Source organism: Strix aluco, chromosome 4 (genome assembly GCF_031877795.1).
Source record: "Strix aluco isolate bStrAlu1 chromosome 4, bStrAlu1.hap1, whole genome shotgun sequence".
Lineage (NCBI taxonomy): Eukaryota > Metazoa > Chordata > Aves > Strigiformes > Strigidae > Strix > Strix aluco.
Genome location: NC_133934.1, coordinates 20,722,356 through 20,740,031, shown reverse-complemented (window position 1 = coordinate 20,740,031; position 17,676 = coordinate 20,722,356). Strand labels below are relative to the sequence as shown.

Below are 17,676 nucleotides of genomic sequence, written 5' to 3'. Positions count from 1 at the left end.
TGGATTGTTTCATCACAGCCAGCCTGGAGATTTGTAGCAGCGTGGCCTTCTATTTTCTAAGTGTATTCAATCAACTTTATTTAAAACCCACTGATGTCTGTGGACATCATTACTTTGTTTTTAGAGGGAGTTGTTCAGTCCCTTACTGTATTGTTTGAGGGTCAGTCCTGCAGTTCTTACACACATAATTCTCACACAGGTGGTCTACTTCTGCTTAAGATGATGGCTACACGCTCAGAAACATATTTAAGTCTTTGTAGTAAAATAAACTTTATAGTACATCATGGACAAGCACTTTTGTTTTAAAAATTAATAGTTTTAAATAAAAAAAGGTGTCTTGCCAATTGTATAAATTACTGAAACTCACAACTCTGCTTTCTAGATTTTCTCTGAGTTGTGATTTTCTTTTTTCCATCTGCTATCTGTAGCTTTGCACCTGCTGATAATTCCTTTTGTCCTCAATATATATTCACAGCAGAACCTAAAAGAAAAATTGTTATTTGCTTTTAAAGGGTTCTGTCCTAGAAAATCCTATAACGGTATTTTTGTCATTTATTTTCACTACACTGGCATGTAAGTGCTCTGAAGACAAACAGGCAAGCAATGATGTTGCTTCATTCAGGGGCTTTCTAAAATACTTGTTGGAGACAGCATGTGATATCTGACAACAGTGTGAAACATCTTATGTATAATCTAATTATATTATAGATGAAAACAACAACAAATAGGAGAAAATAGCATTTTATTCAAATTTATTGTTACAAGCTTTTTAAAAAAAAAATTGCTTGGGGTTTGGATTTTTGGGTTTTGTTTGTTTTGTGGGGTTTTCTAGGAAAGCTGATGATATGCCGTGGCCTTGAAGATCTTTTTGTTTCTTAGCAGGGGCAGCTTTATCAGATTTATTACAGGATTAGGCATATCAGTTAAGAACAGAATTGGTATCTATCCATACATACAGTGTAAACTGGAGAGCTGAAAATGGAGAGCAAGTCCAAGAGTTGTGGAGTAATGTCATGTAGGCACAACCAAAGATAGGATGAGATTTAAGCGAATAATATAAATGAAGATTTCTTCTTTACTAACTGGTTCTTTAAGTATCTTAGATATAAATTAGCCTGTTCTTTCCCTGCTTCTAATACCAGCTGGAAATGGACTCCATTTCATTTTTTGTGGGATATTCAGTCCAAGACTGTAACGTATTTAATAAAAGGGAGTGAACTTGTGTTTAAGGATTTACTGAAGGTTTGTGTTAATTTTTAATCTGTTGTGTGATTCAAATGTTTGACTGCACGAGTGTGAGCTAATTAATTAGTTACCAATACTTGTTGTCGGGCAGATTAAGAAAGATTGTATTTTGCAGATGGTGTCCAGTTTCTCAACTTTATATACGCTTCCAGTGGGGAGAAAACAGGAATCGTGAAGAAATTTGAACAATTTGAAAACAGAGAACTTGAGACGGTCAGACGACACCAGATTGATTATCCCATGTAAGTATAGGCAAATAATTGAAGTGGGCTGTAAGTGATTACTGAAGTTTGTAAAATGTACTCTTAGGCTATACCACAGATTAAAGGAATACTGCCTACTAATTTGAGAAAAGGCTCAAAAGGAAACTATTTAGCAATTCCTTCTGTTCTCTGATTTCAGTTTTGGAGAGGATTAAGGTGAACCTCAGAAAGATACAGTGCATGTTAGTGCCATGCTGTGTGAGAGATACCAATAGTAGGTGTAACTGAGCTGGTTAAGCACAGTTAGGGTAAGTTAGCTGTTACATGCTGTAGTGATCAGACTGCTGTCTCATGACTAGCAAGCCTGGGGTTTTCTGCATTACAAAGAGATCTGTATTTCACACATCGTTTGCAGACCAAGTGCAGAGTAGGGTTTCTTGCAAGGGCAAGCAGTGTGGAGCAACTTTTTCCCTATAAATTCATGCTCTATTTTGCAGCTGACAAGCCACTAGTGATAAAGTCATAAGTCTTCCAGCTTGAGCTTACATTGTTTCCTTCCACCACTGCTGTGTAAACTCCTAGTTGGACAGGAGTAAAACCCCTTAGCCCCTGCACACTATTCAGTCACAGAGGAATCGCTCTGGGAAGATCATCTTTCTCTACTCTTCTACCCCTTCCCAAAACTGTCACAACTCTTCAGTCATATTTTGCAACTTTAGAGGAAAAAGTATATATAGAGATATATAAATATATCTCCCTTCCACCAGATGCTGTTACCCCAGCAATATTATTACAGAAATAGGAAATGATCACAGGAACTGGAACTTGCCTGCTGGTTTGTGTTTGGTCTGTGACCACAAGAAGAGTGACAAAGGAGACTTGCCAGATAGCACAGGTTGCATACAAATTACTAGCCCTCAAACTATGGCTCTGAAGTCACAGGTACAGAGCAATTTTTAGCTCCTGGCCTCTTCAGGATGAGTGATGACCTGGATTGCACAGCCTGCTGCCTTTTGCTCACCAGCCCAGCTGCATTCTGCTTCTGGTGCTGAGGCGCTCAAGTTCTGGTTGAGAATATATGGCATGAATTTATGCAGCTCTTTACCTGCTCCACACAGTTCCACCCTCTCTTGCCTTCAGGTGGTGTCTTCAGTGTTGACACAAAGCATTGCCTCTGTGTTGCGGTTGTGTGACAGCCTAGGGTAGCTCTGTTAAGAAGAGGAAGAGGGTTTTCCTTCAGCTCTCTGTATGTGAGTGGTGGTTCCCTGCTGCACCAAAAGGCCAACAGAAGTAGATGGATCTAACTGAAGTTACTTGCTTGACTTCAGTCAGGGATTTGTAAAGAAGGAGGACTGGAGATAGACAATTGTCATTTGAATTAGCTACCAGTGGACAGCCTGCAGCAAGGATAGGCTGGGACTGCCAGGGACTACCCACGCTGTACGGCATTCTGCAGTGATGGGGGATGTGAAGTGAGTCAGCATTGTCCCAAACTCTGTCCCAAGTAATTTGTCCTGAACGGTTACGTGCTCAGATTGGCAATCAAGGATTAAATGGAGACTGCGGCATTTAAGTTTGCTATAGTGCCAGAGATGAAAGATGAAAAGAGCGATATATAAGCATAAGCAGTATTTCTGGAAGCACAGTGTTTGCCTGTAGGTCATAACAACCAATATACAAGTGATTGTGATTTACAGACCCTTTTATCTCACCCATGTACCATATCTGGAGGATATGGTTTCATTAGCTATTTAAGGTGTAGACTATATTGGGGGAAACTTCACCACCCTTGTATTTTTTTTTAAGCAGGAGAGCAGGTGTTAGGCTTTCAGACCTATATTGGTTTAGTTTAGGAGAAGATACAAGGTACTCTGTGTTCAGCAATTTGAGAGAGAAGCAAGGCAAGCTGACCCAATTCCAAAGTGTTATAAACAAATGTTGACTTATTTTCTTAATTATAGAAATACAAAACCCAAATAGTATCTCCTTCTAAAAGTCACTAAGGAAAGAGAACTTCTTCATCAGCGATTATAATAATCGTAATGCTTTGCCGGGTTGTACATAGGAGGTACGGTTTTCAAAGGCGTTCAGCATTGGCCTAACTGCTATGGAAATAGAAGTGGTCAAGTTTCTGTTAAGAGCACTGAAGCAGATCAAGTCTGGCACAGAGGAGCTCCTTAAAATTAGATACTGTGGTATAAATTCTGCGTTTAGTGCCTCAGCTGGCTTTGTACACAAATTTCTAAGTAGATAGTGTTGTCAGGTCTTCGTTCTTTTAATTTACGCTGCTCCATAGTATGCACAGTCTCCACCTTTATTTATCCTGTGATAGCTCTGTGACAGCTATTCATACCTATCTGTACTACCCAAAGGCTGGATTTATTTTTAACTGCTTCTCCCAAGCACATTTTCACAGTTGGCATTTAGTATAGGAGACACAGCTTAGTTTTTACCGGCTTCCGCAATCAAGATTATAACACCATGCATTTGAGGATTTTGTACTGTAGCCCACATGTGGGAAGTTGGCTCCAAGTTGTCTCAGTCATGTTTTCAGTTCCCTATTGATGTGGGATCTGGCAGTAGCTCTGACCCAGCATTCTGGAATTGATTCTGATAACACTCCCTTACTCTCCTCTCGTGTTGTTACCACAAAAGTGAGTGGTTAAAAGGACATCACAGCTCCAAGAGTCTTAAGTACTGTTGCTCTGAAGGTTTTCACTGCAGAGGGTGTGTGTTCTGTTCTAAAGATTACATGTGTGAAACAGGTTTGCTAAATTAAAGTGGAATGCATGCTTTTCAAATTACATAGGGAGATTTCTCATCAGGCGTGGATTTTTTGTTTATTTTTGCTCATGCAGGTTCACCGTTTCAATCTGGCTGTATTTACTCCACCACTGTGAAAAGGATCTGTGTGGTATACTCTATTTTATTGATCTGAAAGAAATGTATAGTACTCCTGCTGTATTTCTAAATGAGGAAGGTAAGGGATATTAACAGCCTTCAGAAGGGGTCTAACTTAGTCTTTACAGATCTTTGCCTAGGAATAACATTTATAAATATAGTATCCTATTTTGTGAAACTGATCCCTTGTAAAATTCTTCTTTTTGACTATAGTGCCTCAGTAGGAAAGTAGCTACTAAATTAATAGGATAAAACAGAAATAGTTGCATAGCATGTAGTCTTGGCTAACTTCAGAAAACGTCTGCTTTGTCAGGAGAATAGACTGAATCTTGCAAGTCAGGAACATACATACACTGGGATTAAACAGTCTTATCTTAGTGAACAACCTTTGTTATTATTATTGAAGTATTATTTTAATATTGTTCTCAATTCTTATATACATACTATACCTGAAAATTTTTGCGAGTTGAAATAGCCTCAGAAGAAGTCCAAATGATTCAAGGTTGTACCTGTATTACAGTGTTCAAGAAGCACAGTCTATTTCCCTGATCCAGAAAAAAGTTAAGAGGTAGCACTGTCTTAGTCTAGCAACACTTGCAGTAGAGGAACATCCCTGCCAGGAGATGGCTGGCTCTTCAGCCTCTGATAGAGAATGAAATTCGGCAGCTGGGGGCTGACTGGCAGGCTCACAGAAGAAACCAGTGTGCAGAGTTTTAGAAGTGCACACCTGGCTTTCTCATAAGCCCCTTTGCAAGTTTCACAACTAATCTTTTCCTCTCTGTTATTTTTGCTATTTCTATTTTCTCTGTCTTGTAACCAATCTAGATAATTAATCTATCCATTGTATGCTGTATGCTTTTCTTTGAAGAACAAACAAAAATGGCAGCTCAACTGGAAATTATCAGCTTGATAAGAGGTTTGCTTGGAGAAGTTTTAGGGCCAGTTTTATTCTGAGTGTTAGACTAGATTATCATAATGGTCTGTTCTGGTTTTAAGAGCTCAGACCATGAGTAACCACCAAAACTTCTGCAGGTCTAAGTAGTGGAGGGTAGAGTCATCTTGTACTTAGTCTGCTCTCTCACATGCAAGTAGTTGAGTGTTAAGTAGATACCATTGTCTGCTGTTTCCCTCAGCTGTTTGCTGCAAGTCATGTCTGCTTTCTGGTGCTTGAGATCAACTGTAGCACCCTCCCTGTTTGCCTTGCGTTTAGTGTGTGATTTTGAATCTGTGGTTTCGTGTAGGAGCCTGGGCATTAGCATCTGAGATGTGTAAGTGAAATGCGCAGCATGTTTCCCTGGGATTCTGTGAGAGCTGATGTATGGCTTGGCAAATGCCCAGATCTCTGGTGAGGAAGAGGATGAAGAAGACAGAATCACTGTCAATAATATATTAGGAAACCCATTCTTAACGTTGTTATTTCTGTGATGTTTATTTCCTTTTTCTTCCTTTGTTGCTCTGTCAGGTTATGTGCATATTCAGATGCACCTCATGAGAGGAGATGACCTTGCAGTGAAAACTAGCTTCAGCCTTCCTTTGAAGCAGTGGTTTCGACTGGATCTCTCTTTTAAGGGTGGACAGGTACGCGTGCTACTGAATTACACGATCAAGTCTGAGATTTGTCTAATTTGATTATGCCTCTGACAAACCCCTTAATAGCTGAGGCTGAGAGAAATACTGTAAATTGTACATGCTCACATAGCAAAAGAATGAAAAATCTAAGAGTAGAAATTGTTCAGGGATGTTCAGACCCTCCAAAGTTCTCCAAAATCAACTTAGATACTTAAGATAAGAACCTAGAATTACTGTGTATTCAGAGGCTATCTTGGTTCATGGTTGCTCTCCGGAGACTTTATTGACTGTACAGGCAACCAGGACTCCTGTCTTGGTTACCTTATGTAGATACTTTAAGTTATGTGGTGTGAATAGCTCTGAGGGACTTTGCACTTGGAGGCTTAGGTGTTTTTACCATTCTCATGCGAAAATTTAAGTGTCTGGGCTTCTGTACAGTAGCATGCCTCTTGCATAGATGTGTTAGCTAACAGGAGGCACATGCAGTTTCCAAGTTTGCCAAAGTGGCATGAGACTGACTAGCATTAAAAGACTAAAAAATATTACAGTATCCCTCTGTAGTAGATAAAATACATAATTTACATTTTAACAAATCACATTTTTTTCACAAAACCTTCCAAATGCAGCTCTGAAAACAGAAACTCCCTGCCTAAGTTCTTGTCTGAACCTCCAGCTATTAAGATATTAAGGTGTGAAAATAATCAAAAACCTTAGTCCTCTATTTCTCAACTTCTTTCTCCTTGGAAATGGTTAAATAGATTACATTCTGAATTGTAAAAATAATTGCTAATTAATGGCAAGAACAACTAAGCAGATTTAAAGTATGAGGTAAGTGACTGATAAAGCTGAGACAATGCTGTACTGAGAGAGCAATGTACAGGCTACACTACAGCTGTTCCTTCGTGCCCCACCTTTTTTTAAGTATGTAAGTGGGGAGCAGATTGTTTTGGAAGCAAATCAGGTAGAATCATGTGTTTACTTTTAATATAATATGCTTTTAAATATATTGTTAAAAGGAAAAGTGAAAAAAGTGTTTTACAGAATCAGAACTGTCTTTTTCTGCTTGTTTAAACTGTAGTTATAATTTAAGTTAATGGGAAAGGGATAGCCCTATGGATTTTGAAGCTCAGCTTCAGGTGCAAATGGTGAAAGTTACTGTCAATATTGATACAGTCTTGATTTGTTGGAAATTTGAGGATTGCTTGTATGATTAGATTAAGAAAAAATACTCTTCCATCAGAGAGCACAGTGAATTTATTCAGGAGTGAGATAAAACCTGTGGTCAATAAATTTCCACTTCTGGACAAAATAAGGGAGCTATGAAGAGTTTAATGAACACTTGTGGAAAAAAAGAGGAAATAAGACTTAACTTAAAAACATTTTCATACTTAGAGCCCTTCTCTGGAACAGATAAAAGCTGTGGTTCCATTCCATCTTATTGACATGTCTTCCTGTAGTAAGTTTTTAAATGCTACGATCCTCAAAAGGTACAGAAGAATCTCCTTATTTAGGCACTTCGTGTCCAAAGTAGAACAACAAAGCTGGTAAAGAATCTAGAGAACAAGTCTTATGAGGAGCAGCTGAGGGAACAGGGGTTGTTTAGTCTAGAGAAAAGGAGGCTGAGGGGAGATGTTATGGCTCTCTACAACTACCTGAAAGGAGGTTGTAGCAAGGTGGGTGTCGGTCTCTTCTCCCAGGTAATAGCTGATAGGACAAGAGGAAATGGCCTTAAGTTGCACCAGGGGAGATTTAGATTGGATATTAGGAAAAAATTCTTCACCAAAAGGGTTGTCAAGCATTGGAAGAGGCTGCCCAGGGAAGTGGTTGAGTCACCATCCCTGGAGATATTTAGAAGACCTGTAGATGTGGCGCTTAAGGACATGTCTTAGTGGTGGACTTGGCAGCGTTAAGTTTACGGTTGGACTTGATGATCTTATAGGTCTTTTCCAACCTAAATGATTCTATGATTCTGTGATTATTTCATTTCCATTGATTTAGATACATTTAGTCCAGTGTGATCTGAGAGAAAATATATAAATTAGGGAAGGTTGGGAAATAGAGGCATCAAGAAATTAAGAGCATCTGAAGATGCAGATGAATCCCTAAAAGTACCAAGGCACTTGAGAAAATTTTGTTTTGTGAGTCCTTGGGCAACTTTTTACAATACCAGTGCGTATGAAAATCTTGTCTTCCTTCTCGGGCATCTGAATTCCTTTAACCATTTGGCACTTAAAGTCTGCTGAAAGTACACCTCTTGCAGAAGTAGGAGTTGAACCCAGATTTTTTTAAATCATGGCCTGTTACATTAGCTTTATGGCCATTCTTCACCTGTAAGCTGCAATTTCCTGAGGAAATCCATATTCTCTTCATTTAGCATCTCTGCTATATAAAAGCAAAACAGCCTTTCACACTTCGGAAGAATAAAAGCTTCAGCTACAGGTTGTAACTGAACACAGGAATGAAATAGCTGAAGTAGGCAACATCTGTGCTATTTTTGCTATTTTTTGTTGCTCATGATTGGTCAGGACAGACCAGTGCCAACGCTTTCTATTAAAGTCTTCTGACACATATCGAATACATGACACCGTCTTCTTTAGTGCAGAGGAGGTGCAACAAGCTGCACCTGTAATCCGAACTATGAGCTGAAATGGCTTAATAAGTGTACCTTGTAATATTTTGTTTATTATCATTAATATTTTGTGTTCTTTTAGATCGAAGTAAGTAGTGTTGGGAAGAATTTGAAAAGACATCATCATCAGTCTTTTACGTAAGCAGCATTTTCCTCTTTGTTAAGTAATATGTGTGTATGTGTTTGGTTATGGAAAATGGGAGAAGGAGAGCACAAGTTTGTAACTGAACTTCCAATTTTCAAAATGTCTGTGGTCTTTTCCACTCATCACTTTCAAAAACAGTTTGCATTACTGTGCTTACATTGAGCATGAGCTGAATAACTTTTTAATGCCATGAACTAGTTGAGTTAACATGCTGCGTGATCTAGTACTAGAATCCAATAATCTTCACTAAAAACTGATTGGAAGGTCAGTGGCATTAGGATCAGTCTTCAAATGAAGTCTTGGTGTTACTGAAGTCAAGGGAGATTTTGCTGTTGCTGTGAGAGAGCCAGGATTTCACCGGTGAAATTGTTACCTGCTTTGCTTAGGTAGAGAGCAAAATTTCTACCAAAAAGTGTTCTTGCTCTATTCTATCCTTTTATTGTAAGCAACTGAATAGGTTTTTTTAAATGGATCTTTAATTGTTCTCTTTCGCTGTATTTTAAGAGTGACTCTTTCTTGTGAAATAATTAAAAAAAAAATCCCTTTTAATATGGAAACTATGTAACAGTAAATTGCATGGCAGACTTCAGTGTTGTTCCTTATCTGCTATGGTTTACAAACCAGAAATGGTAAATTTGTAGCTAGTAGTGTTTAGGAGACAGGTAACTTAAATTTTCAGTGCCAATTTTAGAAAAGTGCAAGGGAGAGGTGGAACTGAAATCTTTGAGCTTGTGTAATGATACATAAAACAGCAGAAGATACCTACAGGTCAGAAAAATCAAACACCCTGCTGGTTAAATATGTTTGTAGACAAGGGGTTTGTTAAATTTACTCCAGAATTTATCACACTAAATTGCAGACTAGATTTTGAGAGTAAACAGATGAGAAAAGAAGGATACTGGCAATGAGTTTAAAGCTGTCAGTTATGGAAATTCTGAGATATGGATTTCTTTTTTTTTCTTTCGTAGTACCTCTTGATAAACAGCTTACTTCTCTTTCATGTTCTCAAGTTTTAGGGAAGATTTCTATTATGATGACACTGCTGGATACTTTGTTCTTGGAGGCAGTGGATATGTAAATGGTATTGAAGCATTTTTTGGACCTGTGAAATACTATCGTCTCAATGTGTTGGAAACAGAACAGGTAAACAAAAGCAGTATTTGGAAATGTTTAAATATTAGCAGCCAGCTATGGCTGTGTTTTATTTTTTTTTAACTGAAGCTCTTACCAAGTGATAAACTTGCTGTGAAGCATAATAGTACTTGGGAATATATAACCAAATTATGATCATTTTCTGTTGAAATGTAGGAATGTTAGTTACCACTTCAGATGCTTAAAGATAAGACTTCTAGAAGTGAGTATGTAAAGCAATGTTCCTAAATCTATATTTAAGTGAGGACTTATTTTCAGTATTGCTTTGTTTCCCAGAGATTTTGATGATCCAGTATTGAACACATTTGATTAATTTATGGTTTTGTTGAAATCAATGGTAAAAGTCTCATAGGCTTGGTCAATTTTGGAAGTTCATACATGGTTTCTTGGATTATGCTGACTGTTTAAAGTCATAGTCTACTGTGGCCAGCATCAGGTTGTCTGGCACATTAACATGATGTGCCAGATAAGCTGATTGTAGTAAACAATCTGTTTCCTTTTGGTATTTGCCTACTAGCCAAACATAGACAATAACAGATACTGTAGATGCCATTTATCCATCATTTGCCTTTTTATAGATTTCTAACCCTCTTCATGACAAAGAAACAGTGGAACAAATTGAACTCTACTATGAGAGATGTATGGACATTCAAGAAATAGTTTATGAGTACAGATACACTGTAAGGCAAGGTGAAAAAGCACGAAGAAGTTGTAAGTGTTGATCTGTGAGATACGAATTTTAAACTGTCATCTTTGGAGACCTGCTTTCTTTCCTTTTACCAGAATCTGGATAACAATCATCAAAAGTAAACTTAAATTCAGCCATAACAAGAAAAAAGGCAATTTGAAGAGTTTAGCCTTGTTACTGGTAGCTAAAACTGATATTTTTGTCCCTGCAAAGACTTTTGTGCTATGGAATACAAACTTAAATCATGTTCTTGATATTTCTTCTAAGACAAGTGCATAAAGGGACAAAGAAATACTTTCAAGCTATTCAATTGCCTTTCTTCCCTTTCATTCCCAAATGACCCTAAAGGCACGTGCATTCTAAGCCCTTTCCCAAAAATGGGTGGGTTTTGCTAGAATGTCTCTGCCACAGTTGCCTAATGTGCAGTAATTGACAGGTTTATAGCAAAGCAACCACTTCTGTGAAAGAAGAGTAACATAGCTTAAATGTGTGCTGAAAACTAGCTTATGTTTCCAATTAGAATTCAATTGCATGCATTATGACCAGAGTACATAAGAGAGTAGAAGAAATCTTATGTAAGTGGACTGTGCTAACTGTATGAGTTTTTAGTACTACTTTGTGTAACAGATGGGCTCATCTTGTCCATGAATTTTTAGTTTACCCTAGAAATTGTTTTTTTCTGCCAGAAGGTTGTTTTAAAGACCAGCCAAATCAGCTTTCATGTCTTAAATATATTGTTTTCGCTAGGTGACTATGAAAACTATTATTTGGAGCTGATTCACAAATATGGAGAAAAATCCAAATGTGATGCCTTCATGTGGGGCAAAGAGCTCAGGGAAAAGTACCACATTTTGTTCAAACTGTTACAAGAGATGGATTTCAGTGCTCCAGATGGTAATCATATTGTATTTTATTGTTCTTAAATAACTCCACAATATATGTCATGTAAGTTAGTATGCTTTGACTTCATGTTTTATACATTTTTTTTCATATCAGCTAACTTAGAAAAGGAATGTCATGTGGCTTACATGTTGTGCCGCCAATGAAGGATGGCTTATTATGTAGCAGGAAATAGAGATACCCTTATATTTTTAGTGGTTAGTTACTTTGAGATGGTCTTTTAGATTTTTATTTGCCCTTCCTGTTCAATAGGACCCTGTATCTCTAGGAATTTTGGTTGTTTGCATTGAGAATACCATTCAGCATTGAGAAATAACAGAATCTGTCTCAGTTCCATTAAATTAAGGAGGGGAAATCAGTTCCTGATTTTAACTCTTGCAATAACTATGCATCCTGTGTTTTATTTTTCGTGTTAGAAGATGAAAGTGATACAGTTCTAGAAGTTGGCCGGAGGATATTTGAGAAGGTCGCAAAAGGTCTGTCCAGTGCCGATGGCCTCAGCAATATGGGCTCCTCTGTCCCTCTCTTGGTGGATTCCAGTTGTTGTGGATACCATAAGGCTTCCTATTTCCTTGCAGTTATATTTGAAACAGGGCTCGGTGTGTCTGTGGATCGTAAAAAGGTAGTATGTTTAATATGTTTGGTTATGTCTGTGAAATTTATTACCTTTAAAGGCAGTTTAGAAATTGGATGAATTTATGATCAATTGAATTAAATAATGTGAAGTGGCCTCCAGATCTAGGCTGTGGTTGAAGGGATTCCCCAATACAGCTACTCCTAAATAGCCTGATGGCAGTGAAGTCTTTATGAAGTCCTGATGGTGGTAATCTATCCTGCTCATCTAGAACAAGGAAATCAATGATTTAGTAAGACCTAAAAATGGTGGTAAAGTGAACAGCATGGAATACTGCTCTTCCCAGTCACTGGGGAGGTAGGATGAGGTAATAACCCTCAAGTCACCCACTGTCATTTGTAGATGGGTATGAAGAAAGTCTCATGTCAGGCAAATCTCCTAAAGTGGAAAGGTTGCATAGTACAGTCAGGAAAGAAGTCCCATTTTACAGTGTGCAAAACCATGGTACTGAGTATATTATGGTCAAATGATTAAAGCTAACCAAAGTACAACAATTTTCTTTTAGAAAAAAACCTGACCGTGCTTCAGCTGAGCAACTGCAGAGCATGTGAACTCCTGACATTTTAGGGAGGTTGCAAATAACTGAAATGATTCCATGTGATTCCATTGCAAGGTCAAATAAAGGAAAGGTGTTTATATATCACTGAAGGAGGGCTATGCTGTAATTGCCAACAGATATTTAATTGTGATATAATAGTGTAATATAAAATGCTCATAAAGAACAGCAGATCTGCTTAATGTGGTTACAGGATACTAGATCAGAAGATCCCCTGAGAGGCCAGCCTGAGACCAAGCTCACTACAGTTTCTCAAACACAAGAAACCTTAGACCAGAGCCCTTTTTATACCCTAATTATGGAGTATACATGCTGCTAATTACGGAGGCTAAATAATTTCATTATTGAATCTACTTCAGATAGTGTAGGAAATAATTTAATATCCAGTGGAGATGGAACACCAGTGTTTTTATTATTGTGCAGGTGAAAAATAATAGTAGTGCTGAAAATGGTTTTGGCAAATGTGCAGTACCTAGACTATTTCTAGTACCAATTAACATGTATCTCAAGGGAGCTTTTTGCTGAAACCCTGTCAGCCACCAGTCCCATCCTTCTAGTCCTGTCAGGTCCTTAGGGTAAGATTTTCAAGTGCTGTTTGTTAACTTCCATATGTTTCCACTAAATTCAGTGTGAAAACTTCAGCTGACATCAGTGAGACTAGTTAAGTCACCGCTGAGCATAAAAAGTGTCAGAGTATAATTAACACTATAATAAAGTAGCATTAAAAAAATGCTGCACACTTAATGCTGACAGAATAAGTTCAGTACTTTAAAAGTATTTAGAGAGTCTAGTTTTTCTTTCAAACCTTTCTATACATATAGAAGACATTTTAACTACTTTAGGGCTGTGCTTGATTCTGTAACTCTGTTTGCTTGGTATAGCTATTATATCAGCTACCAGTATGAACACTCTGTTCCCAGTAAATCTCGACCAAAGTGCTAAATTTGTGAGGTGTGAATTCACTCTTGCTTATGTCTGTTGATTTTTGGCAGGGACTGCTGTATAGTTTGGTTGGCGCTCAGGGGAATGAGAGACTTGCTGTGATGAATCTTGGCTATAAACATTACCAAGGCATTAATAACTATCCACTTGATTTGGAGCTGTCGTATGCTTATTACAGTAATATTGCAATAAAGACATCATTGGATCAACACACTATAAAAGGGGAACAGGTAAAAGAGTTATAAGTATCTGAATAAGTTTTCTGTGCAAATGACTTTTCATATATTAATATTAATTATGTGGCCAGAACATTTTTGTCGTGATTTACATGTGTTAGCTGATGTGATTGATGTCCCTGCCTATGACAGGGGTGTTGAACTAAATGATCTTTAAAGGTCCCTTCCAACCCAAACCATTCTATGATTGTTACAAAATCCCCCAAATTACATGTAGGCATCATTAGTCCAGTTCTTAGCAAGGTTTGTATTTGACACAGTGCAGTCATTGCTGCTGATCTGAGACCAGCAGCAATTGTTCGCACACCTGTCTTTCAGTAAAGTCAAAGTCTTATTCTTGGGCCCTAATTCCTCACTCAGATTTTTAGCTATTAATTGAAACAGCAGATCAGTTGCTTAATAAATAGCCAAACATCATGAAGTTCATGCAGAAGATTTATTGTCTTCTCCATACATATAGCTTTTCTGTAATCACCTGTAAAGATTTGGCTGTTAAATACAGTACAATGATTTTTAGAGTGAGCTACTAAACAGAAGGTAGCACAACTTTATCTGTAAAGAATACTCCAGGTAGGCCAGTACTAGGATCCTGGCTTATCAGAAAGAATGATTATTGTACAACAAATAATGAGATTTTGATTGCTGAAGAACTAAAAATCAGCAGACAGCCACCTAGAGAAGAGTGCTATAGGGCAGGTCTTCATCGAGCTTTTTGCCAGCCTTTTTTTATCTCTTAAGAGAGATTTCTATAGAAACTAAAGAGCCTTAAAAGGCTTAAAAGCACTTCTTTGCCATTATTAAGTGCATTTAAAACTACGAAGGGGGGAGTTTTTTTCAGTTGTTGACATCTTGGCATATCTTTCCAGTGCAGAGTGGACTTACAGTTTTGTACTGTAACAAAGCAGTAAACGGTTTTTACACTGTATGTGAGGATGGTTCTTAATGCACTGGCCAGCAGAGGGGTGGTGAGAATTTTAAAACGCAGAATTGATCATGAATTTTTAGAGATAAACAGGAAATGAGCAACATTTTCATTTTGGTGGCAGATCTGTGAATTCATTGTGTAATAATTCTTTTCTGTTCACCAACTCTTCAGGCATTTGTTGAAACTATAAGGCTGATGGATGATGAACTTCTGAAAGCTCAGACAAAAGAAAATGGTGATGTCTTTATGTGGCTAAAACATGAAGCAACGAGAGGAAATGCAGCTGCACAGGTATAAAGTAATATATTTCCCCTTTCTTGGTTTTATACACACGTCATGTATGTACATCTATAGACTACGTAGGAAAGTTGTGGAGGAGAATGAAGTGGGACAGGTGTTTTCTCTTTCTACCCAGAACTGCTTCTTTTTTATGAGCTTGAATTATTTCCCATGTTTCTGTCGGATAATATCCAGTGACCATGTGAAAAGCTGTAACAATGATGCAAGCCAAAGGGAAGAGTCGTCAAGATTTAGCAGCCGCCTTCTCTGATCATTTTCCCTGGGTTCTTATTTAACACAGTGCAGTTATTGCTGCTGACCTGAGACCAGCAGCAATATGTTGTAATAGTGAGCCATTTGCATGCTTCAAATCTGCCTTTATCACTTACCTCTGCACTTAAATCAAGCCAGACTTTCATGGTACTGACAGCTGTAAAAAATAACCCTGCTATAGATTTAATAACAGTACATTTCACCACTGGGGAGCCATCTGAATATTCCTGACAACCAATTGTTTTCAAAGTGTTGAGGACATATAGCTAGTTTCTTCACACATTTAAAATGCATTTAAGCCTGCAAAATGCTGCTCCTGCAATTCCAGTTTCAATATTAGCATTTATAGCATTAGTGCTTATGTTTTCTTTTAGCAACGACTGGCTCAGATGCTGTTTTGGGGCCAACAAGGAGTGGCAAAAAATCCTGAAGCTGCAATAGAATGGTATGCAAAAGGTGCAATAGAAACAGAAGATCCAGTGTTAATATATGATTATGCCATTGTGTTATTTAAGGTAAGTCATGTTTCATCTTTTCACTTTTAAAAAATCATTCCTATGACATGGGTGTTTGTAAGTTATCTGCAGTGACACACTGTGACAGTGTATACAAGTGCTTTTAGATTTACTCTGAAAATCAACCAATAGTTATGAAGCTAATGTTGAGTTTTACCAGATAGGCGCAAAAATTTTAAAAAGAGCAAGTTAAAAGCAGTTTAGTCACTTTGTTCCTAACCAGATTCAGGATCAAAATACCACCTAAATTGTGGATCCTAGTTTTTCCTAATGGATTTTCAGCTCAAAAATCTAACCAGCTAATAGGCATAGGTTCCTGTGTAGAGATGTAGGTGAAAGTTCAATCCTTTCTTAGAATGGTCTTTATTAGATCTTCGGGAATTTTTTTTTTAGTAGGAATTACACTCTCCATGCAGTTAGTTTTTCCTTGCTAGAAGCAGTAGATAGCAGAGGGCTAAACTCGGGCGTAACCCTACCTGAGTCAAATAAGCTGTATCAGCTAAGTCATGTCACCCGTAAGACATTCAACAGTACTAAAGGTTAGAGATATTAGTGAAGAACTGTTAGGTCTTCGTCTCATTCCTTTGATGGTGGAGAGCCATTCTCTACAAAATGCTTCCTTAAGTTTTGCTTGTGTTAATTTTGAGCACCCATAGTCTGTTGGACCCATGTCTGGAATTAATTTATATGGACATCATCAGCATGACATCTGTGTGTTTCCTTTGGAGACACTCTGTCATCCTTCTTCAGGAAGGCTGAGAGCTTTTACTCTTTGCCAAATTGTGAACAATCTGTGCACCCTTGAATGCTATTCATTCTTCTTTAGTTGCCAAAAATTAAAGATCTGTGATACTTACCCATAAAAATGACTTGAATCAACTGGTGAAATAGTTTTCTGAGACTGAATCATTGAGATTTTGTAAAGCTGTGAATGAGGGATGAGCACAAAGCTCCTTTTTTTGTTGTAGCTGTTTAAAGCCAAATAACACCCAGTAATAATAGTATCAGTGTTAAAATGCATTTTGAATGTGTATATGTGAATTTTCATCAGCCTGTATTCTGTGTTTGTAAACAATGATTGTTTCACATTTCCATTTCCTAGGGCCAAGGTGTGAAAAAGAACACAAAACTTGCTTTGGAATTGATGAAGAAAGCAGCAGCCAAGGTAAAATGTAATAAATACTTTATTGTAAAAGTCCTATACCAGGTGCTAATAATAATGACTTCTGATTTATATAAAATGCATACTACCATAATTCTGTGTAAATGCTGGTTGCTTCTCCCAATGTCTTCACCATGAATGGTGAAACTTTATTTTCCCAAAAAGGTAAACTAGACCACTCAAAATCAGCCAAAATTTCTATGGAAGCAAAAGATATCTCTCTACTTACATCTTTTGAAACTTGATGACAGTTCAGTGACTTAGAGAGTGGATAATTGATCTGGGAGTATGTTTTTTTGCCTTGTGTTCCTAAGCACTTTCTTCTAGACGATACTAGGTATGTTCTTTCATAGGTGTGCCTACCAGGGTTGAGCTTTTGACATGATCTCTCCAGAGTCAGGGAGATAACGGCCATCTTTGAAAATCCATGCCAGCAGGTTTTGCTATAATAACAGAGTGTCTTTAAGTTGTAATGTGAATGAGAAAGAGTAAAGACCAAAGTCTGGATTGTACTTCTGCAGTCTGCACTGAGTGATGGTGCATTCCTGCAGCACAAGAGCTGAAAGCAGAAGAATGGTGGCTTCCTGTCCCACCACCCCTGAGCTGTGATGGTTTATGGCTAGTTCTTTCTGCTTAGAGTTAGAACTCCTCCAGGGGATGCTGGTGACTGGAAAAAGATTGCATGTGCTCTCTCTGACCAGCTCTTCTCTGCTTCAGACAGA

The 17,676-nt window shown here is 37.8% G+C and overlaps 1 protein-coding gene across 3 annotated transcripts in view; it reads left to right on the top strand.

Annotated features, from left to right (window-relative positions):
• Positions 1 to 17,676, top strand: part of SEL1L3 (SEL1L family member 3) — a 37,876-nt gene that overhangs the window by 5,163 nt on the left and 15,037 nt on the right. For 2 of the 3 annotated variants that reach the window (XM_074822288.1, XM_074822287.1), the window contains exons 3-14: positions 1,361 to 1,487; positions 4,307 to 4,428; positions 5,812 to 5,927; positions 8,630 to 8,685; positions 9,703 to 9,835; positions 10,423 to 10,555; positions 11,280 to 11,426; positions 11,849 to 12,054; positions 13,615 to 13,794; positions 14,897 to 15,016; positions 15,652 to 15,792; positions 16,895 to 16,957. In XM_074822288.1, coding sequence (XP_074678389.1) covers positions 1,361 to 1,487; positions 4,307 to 4,428; positions 5,812 to 5,927; positions 8,630 to 8,685; positions 9,703 to 9,835; positions 10,423 to 10,555; positions 11,280 to 11,426; positions 11,849 to 12,054; positions 13,615 to 13,794; positions 14,897 to 15,016; positions 15,652 to 15,792; positions 16,895 to 16,957 — 1,544 coding nt within the window. The remainder of the gene's footprint in view (positions 1 to 1,360; positions 1,488 to 4,306; positions 4,429 to 5,811; positions 5,928 to 8,629; positions 8,686 to 9,702; positions 9,836 to 10,422; positions 10,556 to 11,279; positions 11,427 to 11,848; positions 12,055 to 13,614; positions 13,795 to 14,896; positions 15,017 to 15,651; positions 15,793 to 16,894; positions 16,958 to 17,676) is intronic. The other variant, XM_074822286.1, reaches the window with a different exon arrangement.